Source organism: Lepisma saccharinum, chromosome 21 (assembly GCF_977018435.1).
Source record: "Lepisma saccharinum chromosome 21, izLepSacc3.1, whole genome shotgun sequence".
NCBI lineage: Eukaryota > Metazoa > Arthropoda > Insecta > Zygentoma > Lepismatidae > Lepisma > Lepisma saccharinum.
Genome location: NC_139249.1, coordinates 25,113,263 through 25,135,638, shown reverse-complemented (window position 1 = coordinate 25,135,638; position 22,376 = coordinate 25,113,263). Strand labels below are relative to the sequence as shown.

The window sequence follows — 22,376 nt, the reverse complement described above, 5'->3', positions numbered from 1 at the left end:
GAATCTCAGCTCCCTTTAGCGGCATGTTGTGAGCCTACGAACCGGAAGTTGTTGTGCTACAAGTATGGCGTCCGCGCGAAGGCACTTCCTTCCGGTGGATAGCCCCTATACAATACAATACAATATATGTATTCATCGTTAGACATTGTGTACGCAACCGACAACTTACCTACAACCATATTCAAGAAGGATCGACTTTGGCCATACTTTTAAAAAATGTTTGTGTATTTGTTGTACGAGATATGATTATCTACAAAGTAGGAAGTCTGTGGTAGGAAGTGTACAATCACGGGATGTGGAAACGGTAAGTTAACAAATTACAACTGTTTTAAGAATTATACCTTATACAAATCACGATCTACATCCAGGAAAACGCTCGGAGGGCATCGTCGCGCTCAAGGTGGCCAGGGGTAGCATAAAATACTATCGGACTGATCGCCACGGCGGGCGTACTGTGGATTACGTGGCAGATACTTGATACCTTGCACCACAATATTCAGTAAAAATATTTGAGCTGACACGTTTATTTTCTCTCACCCATCGACAACTTATTAGGAACATTCACCGAATTACATTTGAAAGAAATAAAGTGTATGACTTGAGGTGACCGGACCCCTCTCCGATTTTCTTCATATTTGACATACAGTACTTACTAATTGAGACCTGCTGTTCTTACGGTAGGGTTACATTACGTGCAGATTCGTGATTAGGAGGTCTCAATTAGTGAGTAGGCGAAATTTCATAGCAATTGGAGAGTGGTCCAGTATTGTAAACTCGTTCCCAAATGAGTCCACATTCCTAAATAATAATTTTTCATTGTATTTATGCTAATGGAACCTAACCTAACAGGGCCTAACCTAACCTTGTAGGCATTCCTCGAACACAAGGTAGGAAAACTGCTGTGCATGTCTCCCGCCATTCTTCCAGCTAAACACATTGTAATTGAGAACGCAACAGTGTGTCAATGCTGGATACAGCGTAACGAATTGGGTCTTGCTTATCGCACAACACTTGACCAACTTTGTGTTCTGACGTCAAGGCAGAAAGCTTTTCAATTTTAGTGTGTTTAGTTCTCTTAGCGTAAATAATAATTTTTCGTTGTATTTATGCTAATGGAACCTAACCTAACAGGCCTAACCTGATCTTGTAGGCATTCCTCGTCTGACGTCTGAACACAAGGTAGGAAAACTGTTGTGCGACAAGAAATGCGAAAGAAACATGGGTAACGGTTCCGATTGTTTTACGATTTCTCCTAGCACAAAGACTAATTATCGTAGAATTTTGGAAATCATTGTCACACGAAATTTGAACCTTCCTTAAAGTAATGAACACTGTTTGGACTGGAAAAAGTTATTTATGTTGGAAAAAAAAACAACTTGAAAATTACCTTATACACTTCTCATGGACAAGATATTGTCAGTCAACAAGCGACAGTAAATATCGTAGAAAAGTGGGAATGAATGTAGAAGTAAATGGAAACCTTAGTAGAATGCATTTTGGTACTTTATGTTAATGCTAAGGGATCCAAACTTAACCTGCCTAACCTAACCACGAAAGCATATATTGAACAAAATCTTAAGTAATCGCTAAAACTCCGCAGTATGTGTTAACAGACGTGCATCGAAACCGAACCATGTAAAAATTGCATTTGTAGCATGGTGAAATCACAATAAACCAAAAGTAACTTGGTCTGAAACGAGGTTGTCAATTGCTTTGTATGGAGAATCATCGTGGTATTTAACAAGGTTTTTCTACAACTTCTACACGTGATTTTACAATTTCCATGCTTGACCGCCAATTATTAGATTCAGATTCGTAATTAGGATGTCTCATTTAGTGAGTATGCGAAATTTCAGCTCTTGATGCAATTGGTACCCTCGGGATAACACCTCTGACTAGTTTATTTCGTCATTTTTGACATTCGTACTTGCCTATTGTGCATTGCAAAACATTCTTTAAGGTGCGATTTTGCTTTTCTCACGAAAATAATTTCAATTTCTGACATTAACAGAAATTATTGTTCTTCGTTTTTTCACTTCCGTAACACACATACAGCTTGATACAGCTTGAGTCGCGTCGTGGAACATGTGGGTATGCAGTGTTTCCAAACTTCGTAACTGAAAAATACCTGAATACCCCCACATACCATTGACGGATACCCCAAACACCATTGACGGATAGCCCCACGAACCATTTCCGGCAAGGTTAGGTTAGATTAGGTTAGGCAAGCATAGTTAAAATTTTATTCGTAAAGCAATGCGATGCAGCTTTTTTTTTAAAAAAAATCACCTTCACTTCTTGCAAAACAACGGCATGGTTGGAAACACTGACAGGGGGCTACGTCATCAAACGTGTGCAACATCTGGTTCAGATAGAGGAAGCAAAGATAAGTAATGGCAATTGTGCATCTGAGAGATATTTTTCGTGAAAAACACATGAGTTTCCTCTCAAGCAGATTCAACGATGAAAGAAAATAACTCCACGAACTTTCACAATGCTAGAGAAACTAATTTCTGTAAGTACTTTCTTCTGTAAAAATGAAGAAATCCGTTATCCCGAGATCATATTGTTACCATATATTCAATAACAATTTAATGTGGAAATTGTATTTTTTTTAAATTATTAACTTTTATAATTTTTCAGACGATTTTACGAATAATGCATGCTTCACCAAATCCCGAATCCGGTTCTTTGGCACGGTATGAAAATGCATTTAATAATAATAATTTTCCCTTAAACTTCAACGTACACCTTCATTGATTGCTAAAATATATGGATCTGTGATATTTCCAGAAATATAGTTGGAAGGCGGAAACGTTTCACCTAAGGGCAAAACAAAAGTTTCGACAGAAAAAAAAAAAAAGCATTTCATTCATGTTTTTTTCTTTTTCACTGACGTTTTCTAACCTTTTGCACTTACATCCCTGGCAACCCATATATCATACACCCTGCACCCGTAAGGTACCTTCCCGCTATTGGTGACTAAGGAAGGACATTGTGTGGCTAGCTTCACTGAGAGATGTGCAGATCAGGCTGGTGCGTCAGTCTTAACTTCACGAACATGTTTAACGGAGCTTGGAGACGATAGTGACACGTGGCTCTTGGAAACTAATCTTTAGAAGTAAATGCAACCTTTCGAACCAAAGCAACGTAGCTGCAAATGTTGCTTGCCACTTGGTCTGTACAGTTTTTCTTAGGGAACTTTCAGACGGATGCAACAAGTGACATGCGTCACTTGGAAGCAGACCCTCGGACCTTTTGAACCGAAGTACTACAACGAGCTAAACATGCTACGTGCATGTTGCTTGAACTATACTGTTTTCTCAATGGTGTGCATTGTGCCGCTTCGGTCTGTTGTTCTTGCATGCAGGGTGAATGTTTTGCTTTATACTGAAGGAGACTGCGTCACTTGTCACCTATGACTTCAGTCAGAAAGCTCCTTCAATGGCTTACATAGTGTCGCGTCGGTCTTGTTTGTGCGTGTGTGGCGAGTGTTTGCTTATAGACTGAAGGGCTCCATGTCACTTGTCACTTAAATGTGATACCCACCCCCCTTTCCCACTGTCATGGGTTGCTTCGGTCTGAATGCTCTCTATACATTACAAGATTGAAGATTGTTTCCTACTTTATCAGAGATTAAGATTTAATTTAGCCTGTAAATCACAAAGAACAAATTGCAAGTACTGTTGTTGGAAAAAGGGCAGCTTTTTCATATGTAATAAGAAGGGGTCTGAGGTTCAATCCTCAGTGGAGGCAGAGTGCTTCGGCTTTCATTTCAAACTGTAGGTCTAATCCAAATTAGCCAGATTTTTTAATAGATTTTTTTTTGCCATTTGCGGCCAATCTTATTTGCTTCTGGTTCAGTTTTAGTGGCAGTGTTTCTCAACCACCAGGCCACAAAGGTCCTTTGCATCCAGGGGTTGACAACTAATTTAAATCTAATTTTATATTTGACAGCAAGTCTATGCATAATTGAACTATATATTACTCTTTATGATTATGTCATAGTTTATATATTAATATTTAATATTAATTAAGGGTGCATATTAATTTACATATAAAGTTTTAAGATCATAAATGTATTTAGGAGTGATTTTTTTGGGTTCAGGCCATCGACTTGTAAACAAATAAATGTACTGGGCTGTGGTCTCTCAAAGATCCACTTCAACAAGCAGCCAAAATACATAACGACATTCTCCATGACCAGGTTTAGCAGCCATTTAACCAAATTATACATGATGTACTGGAAAGCTAGAATACAAATATATTTTACTGAACACAAAATGTAATGTAAAGAGATTTTTCTAACCACTTCCACCTCTAGCAGCAGCAGGCATTTGTTTGATCTTCTGAACTTGAACACTTTCCTTATGCAAGCCCCTGATACTGGGATGCACCTGCACTACACTACACCCATTGTCAAATAGTGACCGAACCAAATAGGACTGATATCTCAGAGCCGTAAATTGTTCCAAATAGGGAAAACCAGTGGTATAGTGGAACCACAAGCAAAAAAGCCTGCATAGACCCGCAACTCCTGTGCACCCTATCATGCATAGATGGGAGGGGCAGAGTGGAGCATTCTTCCTTAAGGCCCGCACTGAGACTTTTTGCCAAAGGTTCTTTTCCTTGTGGTTGCTCTATAGATTACAATATTCATTTGTCATCATATAACTAACTTATCATACTTACACCAAGTAAAACGTTACGACGACAACACACATGTAAACAAAACAAAAAAGTTGCACCACTCGGCAGTCAATTGCACCTTAACTAATTGAACTGGCACCTTTTGCGACACTACTGTACTGTGTTTTGAACCACACTGTACAGTTCTTTCTTGACTCCCTTTAAGGGAAAAAACTTGGGCCATTTACCCACTTTACCCCATCGAGAATTACTTCGAAACCTTTTTTAATTGACAGATTTCAATATTTTGTGTAGTGTAAAAGTGGTTCCTGCATTAGGAAAGCACAAATAACTAAGATATTTGATCCCAAAGAATCGCCCACGTAAGTTAAAACCTGCAATTTCGAAGTATTTTTGCTGCTTTTTGTTAGTAAAACTGTTTGTATGTACACTAAAAAAAGTGAAAGAACATGCCAAAAATAACTTATCAGTACCAAACCTAACAATCCTAACCTAACTACGTAAGATTATAGCTGATGTTGTGGAAAGTCATTTTGGGTGCTACATTCACTTGTGTGAAGCCTTTAGGCTGTTCCGCTTCACAGTAAAGTAACGTGCTAATGTAGCAGACATCTTTACTTCACAATAACACATTTCAGAGAGTGAAAACATAAACAACAAGAACTTCATAAAGCATGCAAGATATTTCACTTTCTCTAAGGGATACAGAGAGTCAAGGGTACCAAAAAACTTAGTTTTTAGTGTGTCACATGTGATTTAGTCACTCCCTGGCTCCTAGAGCTGTAGTATGTTCCCAACGTTAGAGCGACTGATGATTTAATATTTTCAGTTAGAACAAAGTAATATGTCAAATTGAGTGTTCATCACACCATTGATTTGTAGTTTGTGATTCTTATGCTTACATTTAAGCATCTGTAGGGTGTGTGCATAACCTGGTAGTGCCATCTTGATATCCCTGGGATTCCTGTAGTCTGGTGTAACATCTAACTAAACACACATAAAGAACTTGAAAACAGAATTTTTTTCTCACCAAACTAATTTGCAGTGATAGTGTGCTAACCGAAATGTAGATTGCTGACAGAGTTTAGACTACGTACAACACATTTTTTTTTTCAATTGTTAAAACAATATGTTTTAGTACGGGTTATTACAAATGATTGGAGCGGTTTCATGAGTTTGCTGTAGCTATAATTGACATATTGCCATGGAATTTTACAGTAATGTGGAAAAACTCAAAAAGTTTTCTTCTCTTGCAGGCATGTTTGGGATTTCTGTCGGGAGAGCACAATACTGAGCAGTGAGTAAAGATGGTGACAGGCGCTGAGAAAGCTTATGCTGTGCTGGAATTCCATGCATATCAGTCTGTCAAAACAGTGCAACAACACTTTAGAACAAAGTTCAAGAAAGATGCACTGAGTCCATCATCACTATATACAAGTTTTTCACAAAAACCATCCTCTTCCATCAGTTGTTGCATTTGTGTAGCAAAATCCTTGCGAACCACTTCGTCATGGGGCGTGAGGGTTTGTACCAATTGTAAGCGCTAAGGCTTCTGTTGCAATAATTTCCGTCGGATCTTCAAAACAGTTGGTTGTGGGATGTTCAATCTTCTGCTTGCTTGAACTCTTGAACTTTGTTCTAAAGTGTCGTTGCACTGTTTTGACCGACTGATATGCATGAAATTCCAGCACAGCATAAGCTTTCTCAGTGCCTGTCACCATCTTTACTCACTGTTCAGTGCTGCGCTCTCCCGACAGAAATCTGAAACATGCCTGCAAGAGAAGAAAACTTTTTGAGTTTTTCTACATTACTGTCAAATTTCATTGCAATATGTCAAATATTATAACTCATGAAACCGCTTCAATCATTTGTAATAACCCTGTATTTTAAATGTAATAGGTTTTTAAGACACTTTATATAGATTTTCTAGTCAGACTTCGCAACCCACCAAATGGCCCCTCAGGACTCAGTAGTGGGTTGAGAAACTATGTTCATGTGGTATGCTTTTGCGGTTGTCTAGATATTCTCAATAACTTAATAGACTTACATAGTTGCAAACTACTTAAACTAAGAAAGCAGCGAGAGAAAATTGAATGAAGATTGATGTGAATTCTCTAGAACAGTGGTTCTCAAACTGTGGTACGCGTACCCCCAGGGGTACATGAACGACCTGAAAGGGGTGCAAGATCAACTTGAAAGAGGAATGTCAAGAATATCCACATGACATTTTTCTGCAAGTGTGTAGAGCAGACCTCATAGCTTTAACACTCAACAGGAAAATAAGGCTGATTTTGTCACAGACACACTTATCTTTGTTTTATATGTTTTGAAATAAAATACTCATTCCAAATCTCTAATAGACTAAATTTGGAGCCAGACTTCGCAACCCACCAAATGGCCCCTCAGGACTCAGTAGTGGGTTGAGAAACTATGTTCATGTGGTATGCTTTTGCGGTTGTCTAGATATTCTCAATAACTTAATAGACTTACATAGTTGCAAACTACTTAAACTAAGAAAGCAGCGAGAGAAAATTGAATGAAGATTGATGTGAATTCTCTAGAACAGTGGTTCTCAAACTGTGGTACGCGTACCCCCAGGGGTACATGAACGACCTGAAAGGGGTGCAAGATCAACTTGGAAGAGGAATGTCAAGAATATCCACATGACATTTTTCTGCAAGTGTGTAGAGCAGACCTCATAGCTTTAACACTCAACAGGAAAATAAGGCTGATTTTGTCACAGACACACTTATCTTTGTTTTATATGTTTTGAAATAAAATACTCATTCCAAATCTCTAATAGACTAAATTTGGAGCCAAATTTCCACTTGAAAGTTTCAACTAGATATCAAGAAACTATGTCAGGCTATGTAGACACATCCTTCTCGCTAGATACTCTGAGGATTTACAATAAAACTCCAAAATTGTGCTCGACAGTTTGTTTACAAACTTATTTTTGTTGTCTACTTTTTTCAATTACTATAGGAAAAATGCATGAACATTAAAGCTTTTTATATACTTCTTAGCGCACACGTATTTCACATTTTTATTTTCGAACAAGCGTTCTCGGGTTACCAGCCAGATTAAGTCTAAGTCAACATAGACTTAACCTGGCTGGTAACCCGAGAACACTTGTTCGAATCACGTCACCAGGAAAGCTACAATCCCTATTTTTATTTTCATAACGAATCATAAAGATTGTAAATTCTAATGTTTATTTATTTACCATATTTCCCCATACAGCCCGAATGCCATTTTCCTCTATTGCAGATACACGCCTGAAACATATCAAAAATGCCTCACCAATCGGGTAGGAAAAAAAATCCCCAAAACCCACTGTTCTGAGAAAACCTATGGGGGAGGGGCTACATTGGGCATTTAGTTTCGACTAAGGGGTACAATGAGGAAGAAGTTAAGAGAACCACTGCTCTAGAAGAAATTCTAAACATAGGTATTTTTCGGATTTTGGAATATCAAAGCAGTTTTTCGAAAAGAGAGGAAAATTTGAAAACAGTTGCGATGGCATTGACCGGAGGTCCGACTGAGCCTTTTTTTCCCCCCTCGAGATGGTTGTACTGGTTCGGAATGGCAGTCATGCAAATAATATATTATTACTATTCCATGCAGCTTGAATGTGATTCTTAGGTTAATATTCGCGTGCCAGTACTTGAATTATGGTTAACTTAATTCTTTTGTAGGTAAGCAATGGAACAGCAACCGACAGGGAGGGCTCGTGGGAGAGCCCGAGCTAGAGCAAGGGCACCACAGCAACAGCAGCAATGGCCTGCTGGAAGGCCAGGGCAACCCCCTACACAGCAGCAGAGAGCGCCGCCTGGCTTCGGAGCAGCACCCCAGCAGAGGAGACCTGATCAGCCACCTCCAGGTCAACCACCAGCTGTGGTAAGATTTGCCATAATTTTACTTCAACCTTTGCAGGACAAAGTGGCCTAATTGTAGACCACCATGTGTATTGCACTAAGGACAGCCAGTCAATATGTTCAACACCACCATGCAACTGCAATTAATGCTTTAATTCTTCAAAACTGTACAGGATGTGTCAGTTCAGTCTTTTTGTTCATTTTGTATACATGTGGTACAACATAGTGGAATCTCAAAACAATGTATTCATTGTTATTATTTTTAAGAAGTACATTTTTTAAATTGTCAAATTTTTGTTCCTCCAAAAATTGTGTCATTTATTGAATGGGTATTATTACTCTTCAGTCACCCATTTTTTCTGATGTTTAATTTAGACATGTAATAATCAAAACAAGGAAGTTGTTCACATTTTGTGGCAGTTAGTGTCCCAGCTGTAGATGCCCAATTTTCAAAATTATCTGAAAATTAATATTTTCTAAAATCCGCACTGTGGTGCATGAGGACATTCAATATGAGTCGTGTGAAACCGCTGCCATTATCCAAGTGATGTACAACATCTATAGGGACCATTTGATTTGTTCATGTCAATGCATTCGGTACTGCATTGAAGCTGCCATTGCAGCTGAAGGTGGTTACATTAAATAAACCTGTACTCCAACTATTACTGCATTTACGTATCAAGTCTTGTATCAATACATTGCTTTGTTCGTCTCATATGGCTGTTTTTTGTGCTTCCTCAAATACCTTGCACAGCCTGTATAATGTAGAGTCTAGAGAAGATGATTTAGACAATGCCCTAGAATGGTGACAAGTGCAGTGAACTGCAGTGTGACAGATGTAAAAACTGCTTGTAAGGTGACAAATATTTTCTGTAGTGCTATAAAAAAGTGAAAATTAAAAAGTAATCATAAATATTAGTAAAACCATACTGGTATATCTCAGATATACTGTGACTGATCATTGTACTTTTTCAAGGTGTGACCGACGACTGGTTAGTGTTCTGTATTCTACAGATATTACTTGGTATTCTGTTGGGATCTAGTTTTATCTGTTTATTGCTAGAATTACCAAACCTTTTTCCTTGTCTAGGGTGCTGCAGCGCCTATCAGTGGGAGGGCTTCAGTCCGTGTGGGAGTAAGGCCTGAAGCAGGTGGAGGCGATGATATTTCTGGACGAATGCAACATATGCAGATCGGTGGTAATACATTTTTAATATCATTTGTAAAACTTCTATAGCCTTCATTTTCATGCACATAAAATTGTTTGCCGCAAGAGGATCACAGTCAAATGAACCTCATTGGAAAACTTCCAAGTACCTATTTTTAAATAAGTGTTATTTTTAAAGTATTCTTCATTCCATTTTCTTATAACAAAAAAAATACTGAAACGTAGTTTTTCTTTCATTTTGAAAAATCTAGGAATTTTTAACCATGCAGTTCATAGTCAACTGTAGATATAAATATTGAGGTTTTGTGTACTTTGTCATACTATTTTGCACCTCTGTGGATGATTGATTTGTTGATACACTACAATTCTCCAAGCCCCTCACTGTATTCATTGTTTCACGAACAAGGCCAGTTAATAACAAAAATTTTTAAAAACAAGATAGAATCATAATATGTGACACTGGATTTTCAGGTTGACCTTGGTCCTTCAGTATAGAAGGGTTAAAAGAGGATGAAAAAATATAACCCCCACCACTTTCCCAATCTTTTTTTTCATCTGTCCCTAAAGAAGGGTCAAGATGTCCAAAAATTCGGAGGGCAAAACAAATCACCTGTTGCCATTTTACAGTGTGGCTACTCAGGGAATCCTGCATGAATTATTCGGTCCGGGAATTCTGCATAAATATTTCTCTGTAGACGTGAAAAATTGCAACTTTTATTTATCCAAATTCCATTTAATTTTTACATATGTATTGTAGAAGCAAGTATTTCAGAGGTTAGCTTTTATTTTTTTCAAGGTAGGAGAAAAGAGCTGCGTGGAGAATAAAACAGAATTCTCTGAATCCATTTACTTGTTGATGTCCTTTGCAGAACAATCTGACAAACATTAGGCTATTGCAAGATATCTCGAAGTTGATTAGGTAAATTTAAGTGTGAAATTCTTCTACAATTAACATTTTTTCATAGATTAGTATATCCCGTAACATTTGTGCCTTGTGTTTGTAGATATGTTTCGAGTCTGAGTGTGCAAAATGGCAAATGTAAATTCTGCATCTTATACTAAATATTTTAAATGTACGTGGATTGTAAATAAAGTAGTGACAACACTGTTAGTAAAAGGTGTTGTGCTGTCAGGCAGTGAGCCCTGCTTCAAAGCAACTTCCAGCTAAATTTTATGGCTTGGTCCTGTGTCCTCTTTTTCATTGCCCGAGGAGCAGAGGTTGGTCCCAACTCTCGCTGCGTCAAGGGGACCTCCAGCCGCATACATTCCATCGGAAGGTCCTTCCAGGATATTTGTTGCGTCAGGCTACGTGTGCACCTGTCCCATTTAGCTCCGTTGTTTCTTGGTGCACTCGATATCGTGATAGGGAACGCAGTCGATGTTATCGGTGTGTGTGCAAACGCACTTAGCCTGTTTTTGTCATTTTAGTTATGGTAAAACCAACATTGATGTTAAATTAACAACCATGCTAATGATCCACCTCCACTTTTGTAGCTCTTGATTGTCCCGGATTTGTATTTTTTTTCTCCTTTCTCTCTCTCTCATAACAGAGAGAGAGAGGAAATGTCCACAGGTGTTTCTTTGTGTTGTTACATCAGTTTCTTCTATTCATTAGTTATCCTTATGATCACTATTTATCCTTATTGTTACAGTTTAGCCTTAAGAGCACTGTAAATAAGATAATTTTCTTGTTTGGTCATGCTGTTGATGAATGTATAAGTCTTGTGTTGTTAACAGTACGGGTGTAAATGGTGGGGGTGAAATGAGGGGAGGATAAATACCGTATTTTTGTGTGTATAATGTGCACCGCGGCTTTTGATGGGGAAAAGTGACAAACAATTATATCCCGTATAATGCACAGTACAATTCAGGTTCAAAAAATGGTTTTCTTCGATGTAGGTCGTAAGCTATTGCTATGCTGATCAAGAGTGAATAATGACATCACACCTATGCAATGAGTCACCAACCCACGGCACCTCCCCCCTCTCCCTCAACTGTGTTTAGCATATCAAAGCTTTCACTCTTTACCACCTTATTTATTCTGTAATAGTAGATAGCCAGATCAAAATTGCCTTATGAATTTGCAGTGCTCAGGAAGTTATTTTCTATTTATTTCTCACCCAAAAAATACCGCTGATATTTGTTTGACGGAAGGTGCATGCTCAAATTCCTCCAGAACGGCACTGCTTTTCTCGGTGTTGCAGAACATTACACTACAAAGTGAAAAATTTTGGGAAATGGCCTTCAAACTTTTATGCATGGTTTTACTCAGCTCATTCCTTCTTTACTTTTTCTAAAAAAAAAAACTTCAAAATATATTTTTTTTGTGATTAACATAACATTTATATGAGGTACATTCAACACCCTCAAACTAGCAGTTAGCAGAACAAGATTTCTTGCATTAAGACATTTACACACCCCTTATCATATTATTTGGCCAGTGATACATTTTTTTTATACCTGCCTTCCTCCCGCACAAAATGGTGCCGCATCTGGCTTGTGGCTTCTTTTAACTATATGCCAGGCTGTCATTTCCTCAATTTGTGTATTATTGTCCTAATGGATCTTTTTGTTTTATTTTATTATTCATGAATACATCCTGACAAGGGAATTGCTGGTAACATTCACAACAGCTATTAGCCTTGTCGGTTAACTTTAGGTAATATAGATATACATACATACTCATACATCAATATAATTCTAAATGTAAATACTCAGAATTTGCAAAACATTGCAGGTGATACAATTATATACTGTATACTGTTCATGGTGCCCTGTATGCATTCTACACTATTACCTTCGTACATACACAGAATAAAAACATAACCTTGTTAAATAGTTATTACCTTACACCTCAGTTTAATTTAATTATTTGTTATTTATATTACAATTTGTCTTTCAATTTACTACACTTCAAATATTGTGCATGTACTAGAAGAATATGTCGATAGGCCACCACCTGAAGAAAGGAATATTGGTTAATTGTTAGTCCAAATTTGTATAGTCTAATTAGTGATTAATACAATTGTTAGTTTTGTCTGTGTTGTTACGTCTTGGAGCTCTGGTGTCCAGTTCTCCTTTCAGTTATAAAACTTAATTAGGTCTCAGTTTCACCTTCCTACACATCAGTGGCTGAGTGTTAATCGGTAGCTCTGGGAAACAGCTTTCCCTAACAACAGTTAAGTCTGTCATGTCAGTCTTCATTGCATCCTCCAGATATTATCGTCAGAGAACGCACTGCCCAATCGTCTTTATTAGTCCTGCTGTGTTGCAGCCTTCATTTTCCCAAACACATTATATGTCACCTTATGACATAGCTCACAGAAGACTTCATTGATAGAGTGGCCCTTCTTAATGTTGTGGCCATTTTAAATATGGAGAAAATAGTACTCACTGTATCCGCGAAACTGTTTTTTTCTTCATTGTTCTATCTCGTTGGAATGAGAATGGTGGCAGTGGCCACTGAAATTAATAGAACAAAGAAGAAAAAAACAGTTTCGCGGATACGGTGAAGACTATTTTCTCCGTATTTATCTACTACCACGTCTCTCTTCTCCAAATTATTATTTATTACAATTTTAATTAGTATTTTATTTTTCCTTATCTTTTTTTTCACCCAAAGTCCATATAAATCAGAATGTTTCTTCATTTTGTGATGAGCTTATTTGAACCACATTTGACATTAGTGTCACCATCTTGAATGGAATACTGTTGCCATATTCAAAAACTGCAGAATTTAAGCTTTAGAGCGATGTATAACATGATAGGGTTCCGTAAACATGAAAAATCAATGCAAGTGTCAGAAAATCATGGAATGACCCTGCACGATTTAATTTTGGCTGTCTGAATTATTCCGTGCATAATACGCACCACAGTTTTTGGGGGCAACATTTTGGAAAAAAGTGTGCATTATACATGAGTAAATACGGTGTCTTGGCACTTCAATATTTATGCTTCCTTGTGTATAAACTGTTCTCTCTGAAAACTTGCATGTGCAGCTGCTGTTGGACCAAGTGGAGATGCCCAGCTAGGTAGAGGTGCCATGAGAGGCAGACGCCAAATTTCGACAGAGATACTCAGAACAAGACCTGTAGAAATGGGCAGTAAGCAAGGTAGGTGTTTTTATTTAAATACTGATTATATTTAAATGTACTGTGGCTTGTGCCAAAACATTTCCTTATGGGAGTTTTTACTTGTTTATTTAGTAATTGTAAAAATCAGACTTTTTGACTTTTATTTAAAAATAAAGGAAATTGCTTTTTCGGCTAACCTAGTACACTTGCCATTTCTGCCACGAGTTTAGAATTACTAATTACATCTACATGATTATGATGTGTTTATAATACATATAAATTACATTTAATAATTAATAGGGCCACATATTTATGGTAAATAATAGGTAGGGATTTTCATATAACATCTGAGCATATAAAATGGTATTTCAGAGTGGATATGGTGTATACAGGGTGTTTCTAAAGGTCGTTTACAACGCTTGGGAGGTGATTCCTCACACGAAAACAAGCAAAAAGTCTAAGATCCATTTTTACGACTGAGGCTTCGTTTCCGAGATAGGAGCCTCGCAAAAGGTGACGAAGTGAACGTCACACCTAACTGGGACGAATACTATCACAGATAGAGAGGCGGTTCCAAGGGAATCATAAAGGAATCGTATGTGCTCAGTCCGGAAGTCACTATGAAAAGTTCACTGCACGCATGCGCAATGGAGTCCTCAAAGGAATTGGGGATTTCCAGCAACAACAATGCATGGAAAAGGTATGTAACGCAGCAAGAAGGACCGTGACAATGAGAAATGCGTTCAAGACAACACATCCCGACCTCAAACATCAAAACATGACCACCGAACACAAAATCCGAAAAGTTGAGCACGGTTGCATACCCCAGTTACACGCGAGGAATGAACGAATCATGTCATGTGGCATACGAGAGACAGGAGGAGGGAAAGAAAAACACAATATCAGATGATTGCGACAACGTGTATTTTTACACGCGACAACTGCGTAATATCCCCCCCCACACACACACACAACAAACAACAAATGCTACAATATCTTACGCACAGACAGTCCGTGTCACTGTACACCAACTGAAGATGTCACTTTCACCACACAAAGGGGCTGGGGAGCAATACCAAAAGTGTTCTCACTGGTATTTGCCGAGGGCAATAATCACAGACGGTTTTCAAAATGTCTGCCGTTTACTTCTACGCAGAGATGACAGCGACGAATCAAGGATTGTCGAGTACGAGCAAACAAGCCAGGTGTATCTGCTACCGTCGCGGCGGCGACGTTGATGCGAGCAACGAGGTCCTCAGCTGATGTGACAGGTGTGTCGTATACGAGGGTTTTCATTTCTCCCCAGAAGAAAAAATCGAGAGGGTTGAGATCTGGCGACCTCGGTGGCCAAGGCACAGGCTCATCCCTACCAATGAACCTATTGCGAAACACGTCATGCAGGAAATGTCGTACATTACGATCGAAATGAGCTGGTGCACCATCGTGTTGGTACCACATTTCTTGCCGCAGTGCCAAAGGTACGGTCTCCAACAGTTCAGGCAGAACCTCACTAAGAAATGCATGATACGTGCGACCATTCAGGCGAACAGGGAGAATGTATGGTCCAATTAAATGATCATGTACTATCCCGCACCACACATTCACTGAAAACCTGTGCTGGTGATGGGCCACAAAAAGTGCATGTGGGTTGTCAAAGTCCCATACATGACTGTTTCTACTATTGAAGACATCCATCCTGGTGAAAATGGCTTCATCTGTCCACAATACGTTTGCCCCGAAGTGAGGGTTTGTGTCCAGCTGATGCAACAACCATTGGCAAAACTCCATACGAGGGCGAAAGTCACGAGGTAACAGTTCTTGTACTTTCTGCAGTTTAAAAGGGTGCATTCCTTCATCTGACAACACTCGCCACAAATTCACATGAGACGTGTTTCGTGCCCGAGCGAGCACTCGCGTACTGGTGCCAGGATGTTCTGCGACCGCTGTTAACACATCTTCTGCAAACTGATGTGTGCGTACACTTCGGGGTCTTCCAACTTCTTGTCGCGGTGGTAACACTGACCCTGTTTCACGCAGTCGACTGTCCACTACCTGAAAGAAGGTGTGAGACGGTAAACGTCTATGTGGAAAGCGTTCTCCATAAAGACGCCTTGCGCTTCAGTTGGTGTACAGTGACACGGACTGTCTGTGCGTAAGATATTGTAGCATTTGTTGTTTGTTGTGTGTGTGTGTGGGGGGGGATATTACGTAGTTGTCGCGTGTAAAAATACACGTTGTCGCAATCATCTGATATTGTGTTTTTCTTTCCCTCCTGTCTCTCGTATGCCACATGACATGATTCGTTCATTCCTCGCGTGTAACTGGGGTATGCAACCGTGCTCAACTTTTCGGATTTTGTGTTCGGTGGTCATGTTTTGATGTTTGAGGTCGGGATGTGTTGTCTTGAACGCATTTCTCATTGTCACGGTCCTTCTTGCTGCGTTACATACCTTTTCCATGCATTGTTGTTGCTGGAAATCCCCAATTCCTTTGAGGACTCCATTGCGCATGCGTGCAGTGAACTTTTCATAGTGACTTCCGGACTGAGCACATACGATTCCTTTATGATTCCCTTGGAACCGCCTCTCTATCTGTGATAGTATTCGTCCCAGTTAGGTGTGACGTTCACTTTGTCACCTTTTGCGAGGCTCCTATCTCGGAAACGAAGCCTCAGTCGTAAAAATGGAACTTAAGACTTTTTGCTTGTTTTCGTGTGAGGAATCACCTCCCAAGCGTTGTAAACGACCTTTAGAAACACCCTGTATAATCTGAAATTTGATTTAGAAACTATACCTATTACAGAAAATAAAAATTTCCTTTCTAGCAGCACATCTATGTGGTTAGCAGAGTATTAAGCTTATTCTTGTGTGAAGGAGCCAATTTTTGCTTCTAAAATTTTCCCATCAAAATTAGTTTTCTGTGCTTTTGCATAACTCTCAGGATAATTCAGAGTGACAAATTGTTGCCAGTAAATAAACTAAATTTTGTGGTGTGAAGTTTATGGTTTTCATATTTGCCAGCATTGTTATTGTGGTTCCCTCTGATATAGAAAATGTAGACAGGTTTCAATTACCCTATTTAAGGAAATTACATGACAGGATATGTTACTTTTTTGGTACAAGAGACTGATTGTAATTTAGTATTTTGCTGTTGATAAAAACATGTGACTGGTCAATTTTTTTCAAGAGTTACTTTATTCCAGGTAAAACAGGTGATATTGCTCGCTTGACTGCCAACTACTTCCAGCTGGTTACCAGCACTGACTGGTGTTTGTACCAGTACAGAGTTGACTTTGCTCCTGAGGAAGATCGCACAGTGGTGAAGAAAGGTTTGCTGCGGAACCATAAGGAGACGTTGGGAGGCTACATTTTTGATGGAACACTCTTGTTTACCTCACACAGACTCCATCCTGATGTAAGTAGCAGTGTGATCTGCTGTAGTGCTGAATTTTCACGTAACTTGCATCATTGCTGTCTAGTATCGGTTACACTATACCTTGTGGTTTTTGGGTAGAATTGTGAACAGAATAAATATCTGCATGGGTCTGTTCCAGTAAGACATATGGGTGTGACATAGTAAGTTTAAACTGGATGAGCAGACACTTATCAATTAATACCAATACCAGTGCCCTTCATTAATTTCATGTAATTTTCGTTCTTTCTGATCAGGATTACCCAAAAGTAGCAGAAATGCAACTTAAAATAACAGACAATACAATTAAGAATACTTATAAATGGTGTGTGTGGTATTTGCAATTCTCTTTGTGTGTAAAAAAATATATATATATATATATATAATAGAAATGAGCTACATTCTCATGTTAAAATTTAGCCAATCTTGAACTTGTTTATATGTATGTGTGTTCTTTTCAGCCAATGGAGTTGTTCTCAAAGAGAGCCTCAGATGATGTCATGGTGAAAATTGATGTCCGCCTTGTCGGAGATCTAGCAGTTGGTGATTACCACTACCTCCAGTTCTTCAACATTCTGATGAGGAAGTGCTTTGGCCATCTCGACCTGCAGCTCGTGGGCAGAAACTTCTTCGATGCTCACGCCAAAGTGGAGATCAGGAATTATAAGCTGGAGCTGTGGCCTGGATACGTCACCTCCATCCGGCAACATGAGAATTCCATTCTCATGTGTGCTGAGATATCCCACAAAGTGATGCGTCAGGAGACAGCCTTGGAATGCCTCAGTGAAATTTATCATCGCAATGAGAGGGATTATCAGGTAAAGTATTTTTTAATTTTTTTTTTGGGCTGGCAAGAATCTAGTTTCTTTTTTAAAGAAAGTTTGTTTCAATAATAGCATTTTTTTTAAATAGGTTAATGGTCATTAATAGTTACTATCAGGGCTGTATCAAGGTTTGTGGAGGCCCCTGGGCAAAATGTTTTGTGGAGGCCCCCCATTTTTATATTATTTTTTACTAGGAGCTTTATTAGTTCAATATGTTAACCACCAATTTTCAGCAGTTGAAATGGTAGACCTGATTTTAGAATCAGTAGTCATTCACAATCGAACATATCGCAGATAGGTTTGCAGGAGATAGCACAGTAAAATAAAGTTACACGACGAAAATTGTAGCGCTATAGCAGTAGTAAAATTCTGCATCTAAATATCGACAGTATATTATGAAGAGTAAACACCGTAACTACAATATATAGTAAATACCAGTAAATATGAGTAAATATGACACTACATATGCACGGTCAGTCTGCTGGACAATTACCGACCTGTTCATTGTGGAAATTGTGGTAACTACACTTTCTTTAAAAAAATTCCCAAAGGCTTAACACTTATAGTAGACACATTTTTCTTGCCTTTTTTGCCGAAAATTCATCTACTACATCATCGAAGTCCAAGAAGTTCATGTTAATGCTTAATAAACAAAGATTGGATAAGCGATTTGTCCCATGGCAGCACGAAGCCTGTTTTTCACTAATTTCATTTTTGAGAAAGATCTTTCTCCGCTGCAGTTTGTTACCATTAAGACTAAATACATGCTGAAGAGGATTTCGACATTGCGAAATGTACTGCGGAACGGGTCCTTACATACAATATTATACATAGACAGTTCAATTGGGATGCCTTCCTGATGTTTGACATTGCTACTGCTTACTAGGTGTTCAAACTGTATCAGTTCATTCTCTAGCGAGGATTCCAGATCCTCCTTGTAGATGTTCACAAGCTCGGAGCTGCAGATGTAATTTGTGATGGAGTTGCCACTGCAAGTTCATTTAGAATACTGAACCTCTTTGCGACAGTTTCACAGGGAGAAATGCTGTCTGCGAGTGATGAGGTGATTTGATCAATCACTGGTAGAAAACTTTCCACTCTGAAATGTTCACTAGGCGAGAGGTGGATTTGAGGTTCATTTTCATAGTCAAGAGTAAAACTCAGTTCTAATACGATGTTAACGAAAGAAAGTTATGTACTTCGTAGGATTATTTATCATCTTAATCGTATCTGAGAATGGATTGTTTGAATAAGTGTGCCTTATTTCCACACCACAGCCAAATAAATCCATGGTATAAAGTATACTGAGCTTCAGATATCTACAAACAGATCGACTGAGAGCTGTGCTATAATTGGATCCAGAAGACTGTAGACATACGACAATATTGAAGTCTTTTTTTATTTTTAAAAATACAACTTCTCATGTAATTTTTCACAAGCATAGCCAGCTGGTTAAAAGATCTTTTTGGTGGAGGCCCTTCACAGCTTCCTTTTGGTGGGGACCCCGGGGCAATTGCCCCAGTTGCCCATAGGTTAATTCGGCCCTGGTTACTATAACTAACAAATAGAGAAAAATAGTAATGAAGTCCTGGCTGTTTTTACTGTTTTTTATTTTTAAAAAATCATAGAAAATATTAGGGCTGAGCCGATACCAACCTAAAATATTGGTTGAAATTTTACTACCGATAATGTTGTTTACAAGTCCCTTTTCAGAGGTTCGTTCATTCATCCTTATGACTGGTTGAAAGACCATCACAAGAAGTTCTGCATTTAGATTTTCCAAGAAATGCTGGACAAATCCCCACCCTCCTGGGAAGCAGATGATTCAAGGTCAAAGGCGGAGTAAAGTGAAAGCTTCCCCCAAACTACTCCAAGACATGTATATCTACCTGGTAAAGGCTATGTGGAAATAAAACTAAATCTTTCATTTTCAATTTCTGGTTGCAGACTTGTGGGATAGGAAAGGGTGGAACTTTCTAAAAGAAGCATTACTATCATGCTGGGCTGTTTGCGGGCCAGACGATTGTGGAGTTTTTTGGAACGACTGATTAAGGTTGCTGTTACCTTTTTTATTTTATCTGTTTAAGCAGGGAGGGAGGGTTGTGGTTTATACAATTTCTTCTTGCATTCTTCCCTTTTGTGTAGGGATTCTTTGGCATGAGCCGTTACTACAGTGACATGCTTTTATTGCAAATGACTGAGAATAGGGGAGATCAGGACATACAAAATAACTTGAGAATAGGGGAGATCAGGGCATAAACAGAGCTGGTCAGATGAGCATTATTTTAATAACTCTAACTTTTCTCCCTTCCCTATCAACCCAAAGTACAAGAATGAGTAGTGTTTACATGAAATTGAAGAAGAAACACAATCCATGTTTTTTTGTGTGTGTGAGAGAGAGAGAGAGAAAGAGAGAGACACACACACACACACACACAATACCGCTTTAAAAAGTATTGCAATATTTCAAAACTTCTTTCTTTGTATCTTCTGTGTCTAGAGAGGAGTTCACATAAAACGTACAAAAGATCACAAGCCATTTTAAAGTGTTAAAAATGTTTGAGGATACATATTTTGGAAGTATTTAATGTCATTAAAGAAATATAATGTGATGAGTTTGTATGACCCAGTAACTAGCCTTTGTTATTTTAAACTGGAATCAATCAAGTATTGGCATTAGTGAGGGGTATCTGTTCAAAGTGGTATCTGCTCAACTCAAGAAAATGTGTTTCTTGGTTATTATTTATCTACCTTTTCTGCAATGTACAAAACTTCCTCTTTCCACAAATATAGAATGTAGAATATTTTCATATTTTGCTGTATATGAATGTTTTTCTGTAACAATTCCTTGGAAGAAAAATATTGTAAAAGCTACCGAAAACATACTTTCAATATGTAATATGGAAATAATGAAAAATAATCAACACTTCCCTCATGAAAAAATTGTACAATGTGAATTTATAATTATTCAGTGCAAATCTCAAGAGCATAAGTAACAGTGTAATCTGACACAAGAACTAACCAGACTTGACAGGGATGAAAAAATACATGTGCAGAAGAGGCAGTGCAAATATAGCCCTTTATTCATTCACAATATGACTGTATGGCGAAAGGCAGGCTATGTCAGTTACCTGTTTTATTGAACAGTAGTTGTAAGTTTATGAGGAATGTGTTAACAAGATGGTCATTTGTAAATTGATTTTTAGAAAAACTGACGTGTTTCCCAAATGATCATATTTTTTAAGGAATTCTAAGGGTCAGTACAAAAGAGAAACAGTAAGCCAATTTTCTGTTGTAAGGGAGGTAGTGGTGTCATTTCCTGCCATGTGGGTGCTGTATTGGACATGCTTCTTTTGTTTCATACATTTGACACTTTCATTGATGAAAACATGTGTTTTTTGTACCTTTTCATTTACATATTAAAAGTTCAATTTTCTTGAGTTTGCCAAGTTAACTTTCCTATTTTTTCTCCCAGACCCTTTGTTTCTGTGCATTCCTATTTGTTTTTACGTACTTTATTCAGTGGACCTATCTTTTTCAGGAAACTAAGATGACAAGACTTAAATTCTTATTTTTTCATGGATGTAAACAGCATAAACGACTATTACTATCTTTATTTCAGAGACTATTTGTTCAGGAAATCCTTGGCAAAGTTGTGCTTACTGATTACAACAACAGAACCTACAGGATTGATGATGTCGATTTTCAAGTCACTCCAGCATCAACGTTCAGTATGAAAGGTCAGGATGTGTCCTATGCTGATTATTACAGGAATGTAAGTTGAGCAGCATTCTTTTAAATATTATATTGCAAACTGAAAGTAAAAAGAAATGACATTTGCAAAATTCAAAGGTAAAATCTTTGTTTTTGTTGCTTTCGAATTAGTTGGTAACCAGTTATTGCCTTTTATTTTTTTACTGTATATAGTGGAACCCCAATTTTGTTTATCTGGGTCAAGCTAGAACCTGGTAACATTGTATTGTTTAGATTTTTACTTGTGTTTTTCTGGTTTTCCTGGTCTTTAGATCAAAACAGACTGAATTGTATTAGCAAATTCAGTGGAACCTCGATTTGATGTTTTCCAGGTTACCAACCTAAAAAAACTTAAAATGTGGGAAAATATAAAATTAGGAAAATTTTATAACATACATTGAGACCACGAAGATTGAATGTGTAATGGGGGGAAATGTAAAATCTGAGTTCCACTGTATTTGTTTTTCTTCTATTGTCATTACTGGTAGTATATTTTGCATGGGTGTCAAATTTTAATTTCTATTAGCCAATGGGTCAATATGAAATTTATTCATAAGTAATTGTGTACTCTGAAATTCTTATGTAAGGCATCACTGAGTCTTCACCATTTACAAAAAAA

At 38.1% G+C, this 22,376-nt stretch overlaps 1 protein-coding gene across 1 annotated transcript in view; it reads left to right on the top strand.

The window, feature by feature from the left end:
* The first annotated feature begins 104 nt into the window (after positions 1 to 104).
* Positions 105 to 22,376, top strand: part of LOC146004028 (piwi-like protein Siwi) — a 52,894-nt gene continuing 30,622 nt past the window's right edge. Inside the window, exons 1-7 of the mRNA XM_083142599.1 lie at positions 105 to 304; positions 8,349 to 8,550; positions 9,619 to 9,727; positions 13,695 to 13,808; positions 16,972 to 17,183; positions 17,642 to 17,998; positions 21,627 to 21,779. Coding sequence (XP_082998725.1) covers positions 8,356 to 8,550; positions 9,619 to 9,727; positions 13,695 to 13,808; positions 16,972 to 17,183; positions 17,642 to 17,998; positions 21,627 to 21,779 — 1,140 coding nt within the window. The 5' untranslated portion in view covers positions 105 to 304; positions 8,349 to 8,355. The remainder of the gene's footprint in view (positions 305 to 8,348; positions 8,551 to 9,618; positions 9,728 to 13,694; positions 13,809 to 16,971; positions 17,184 to 17,641; positions 17,999 to 21,626; positions 21,780 to 22,376) is intronic.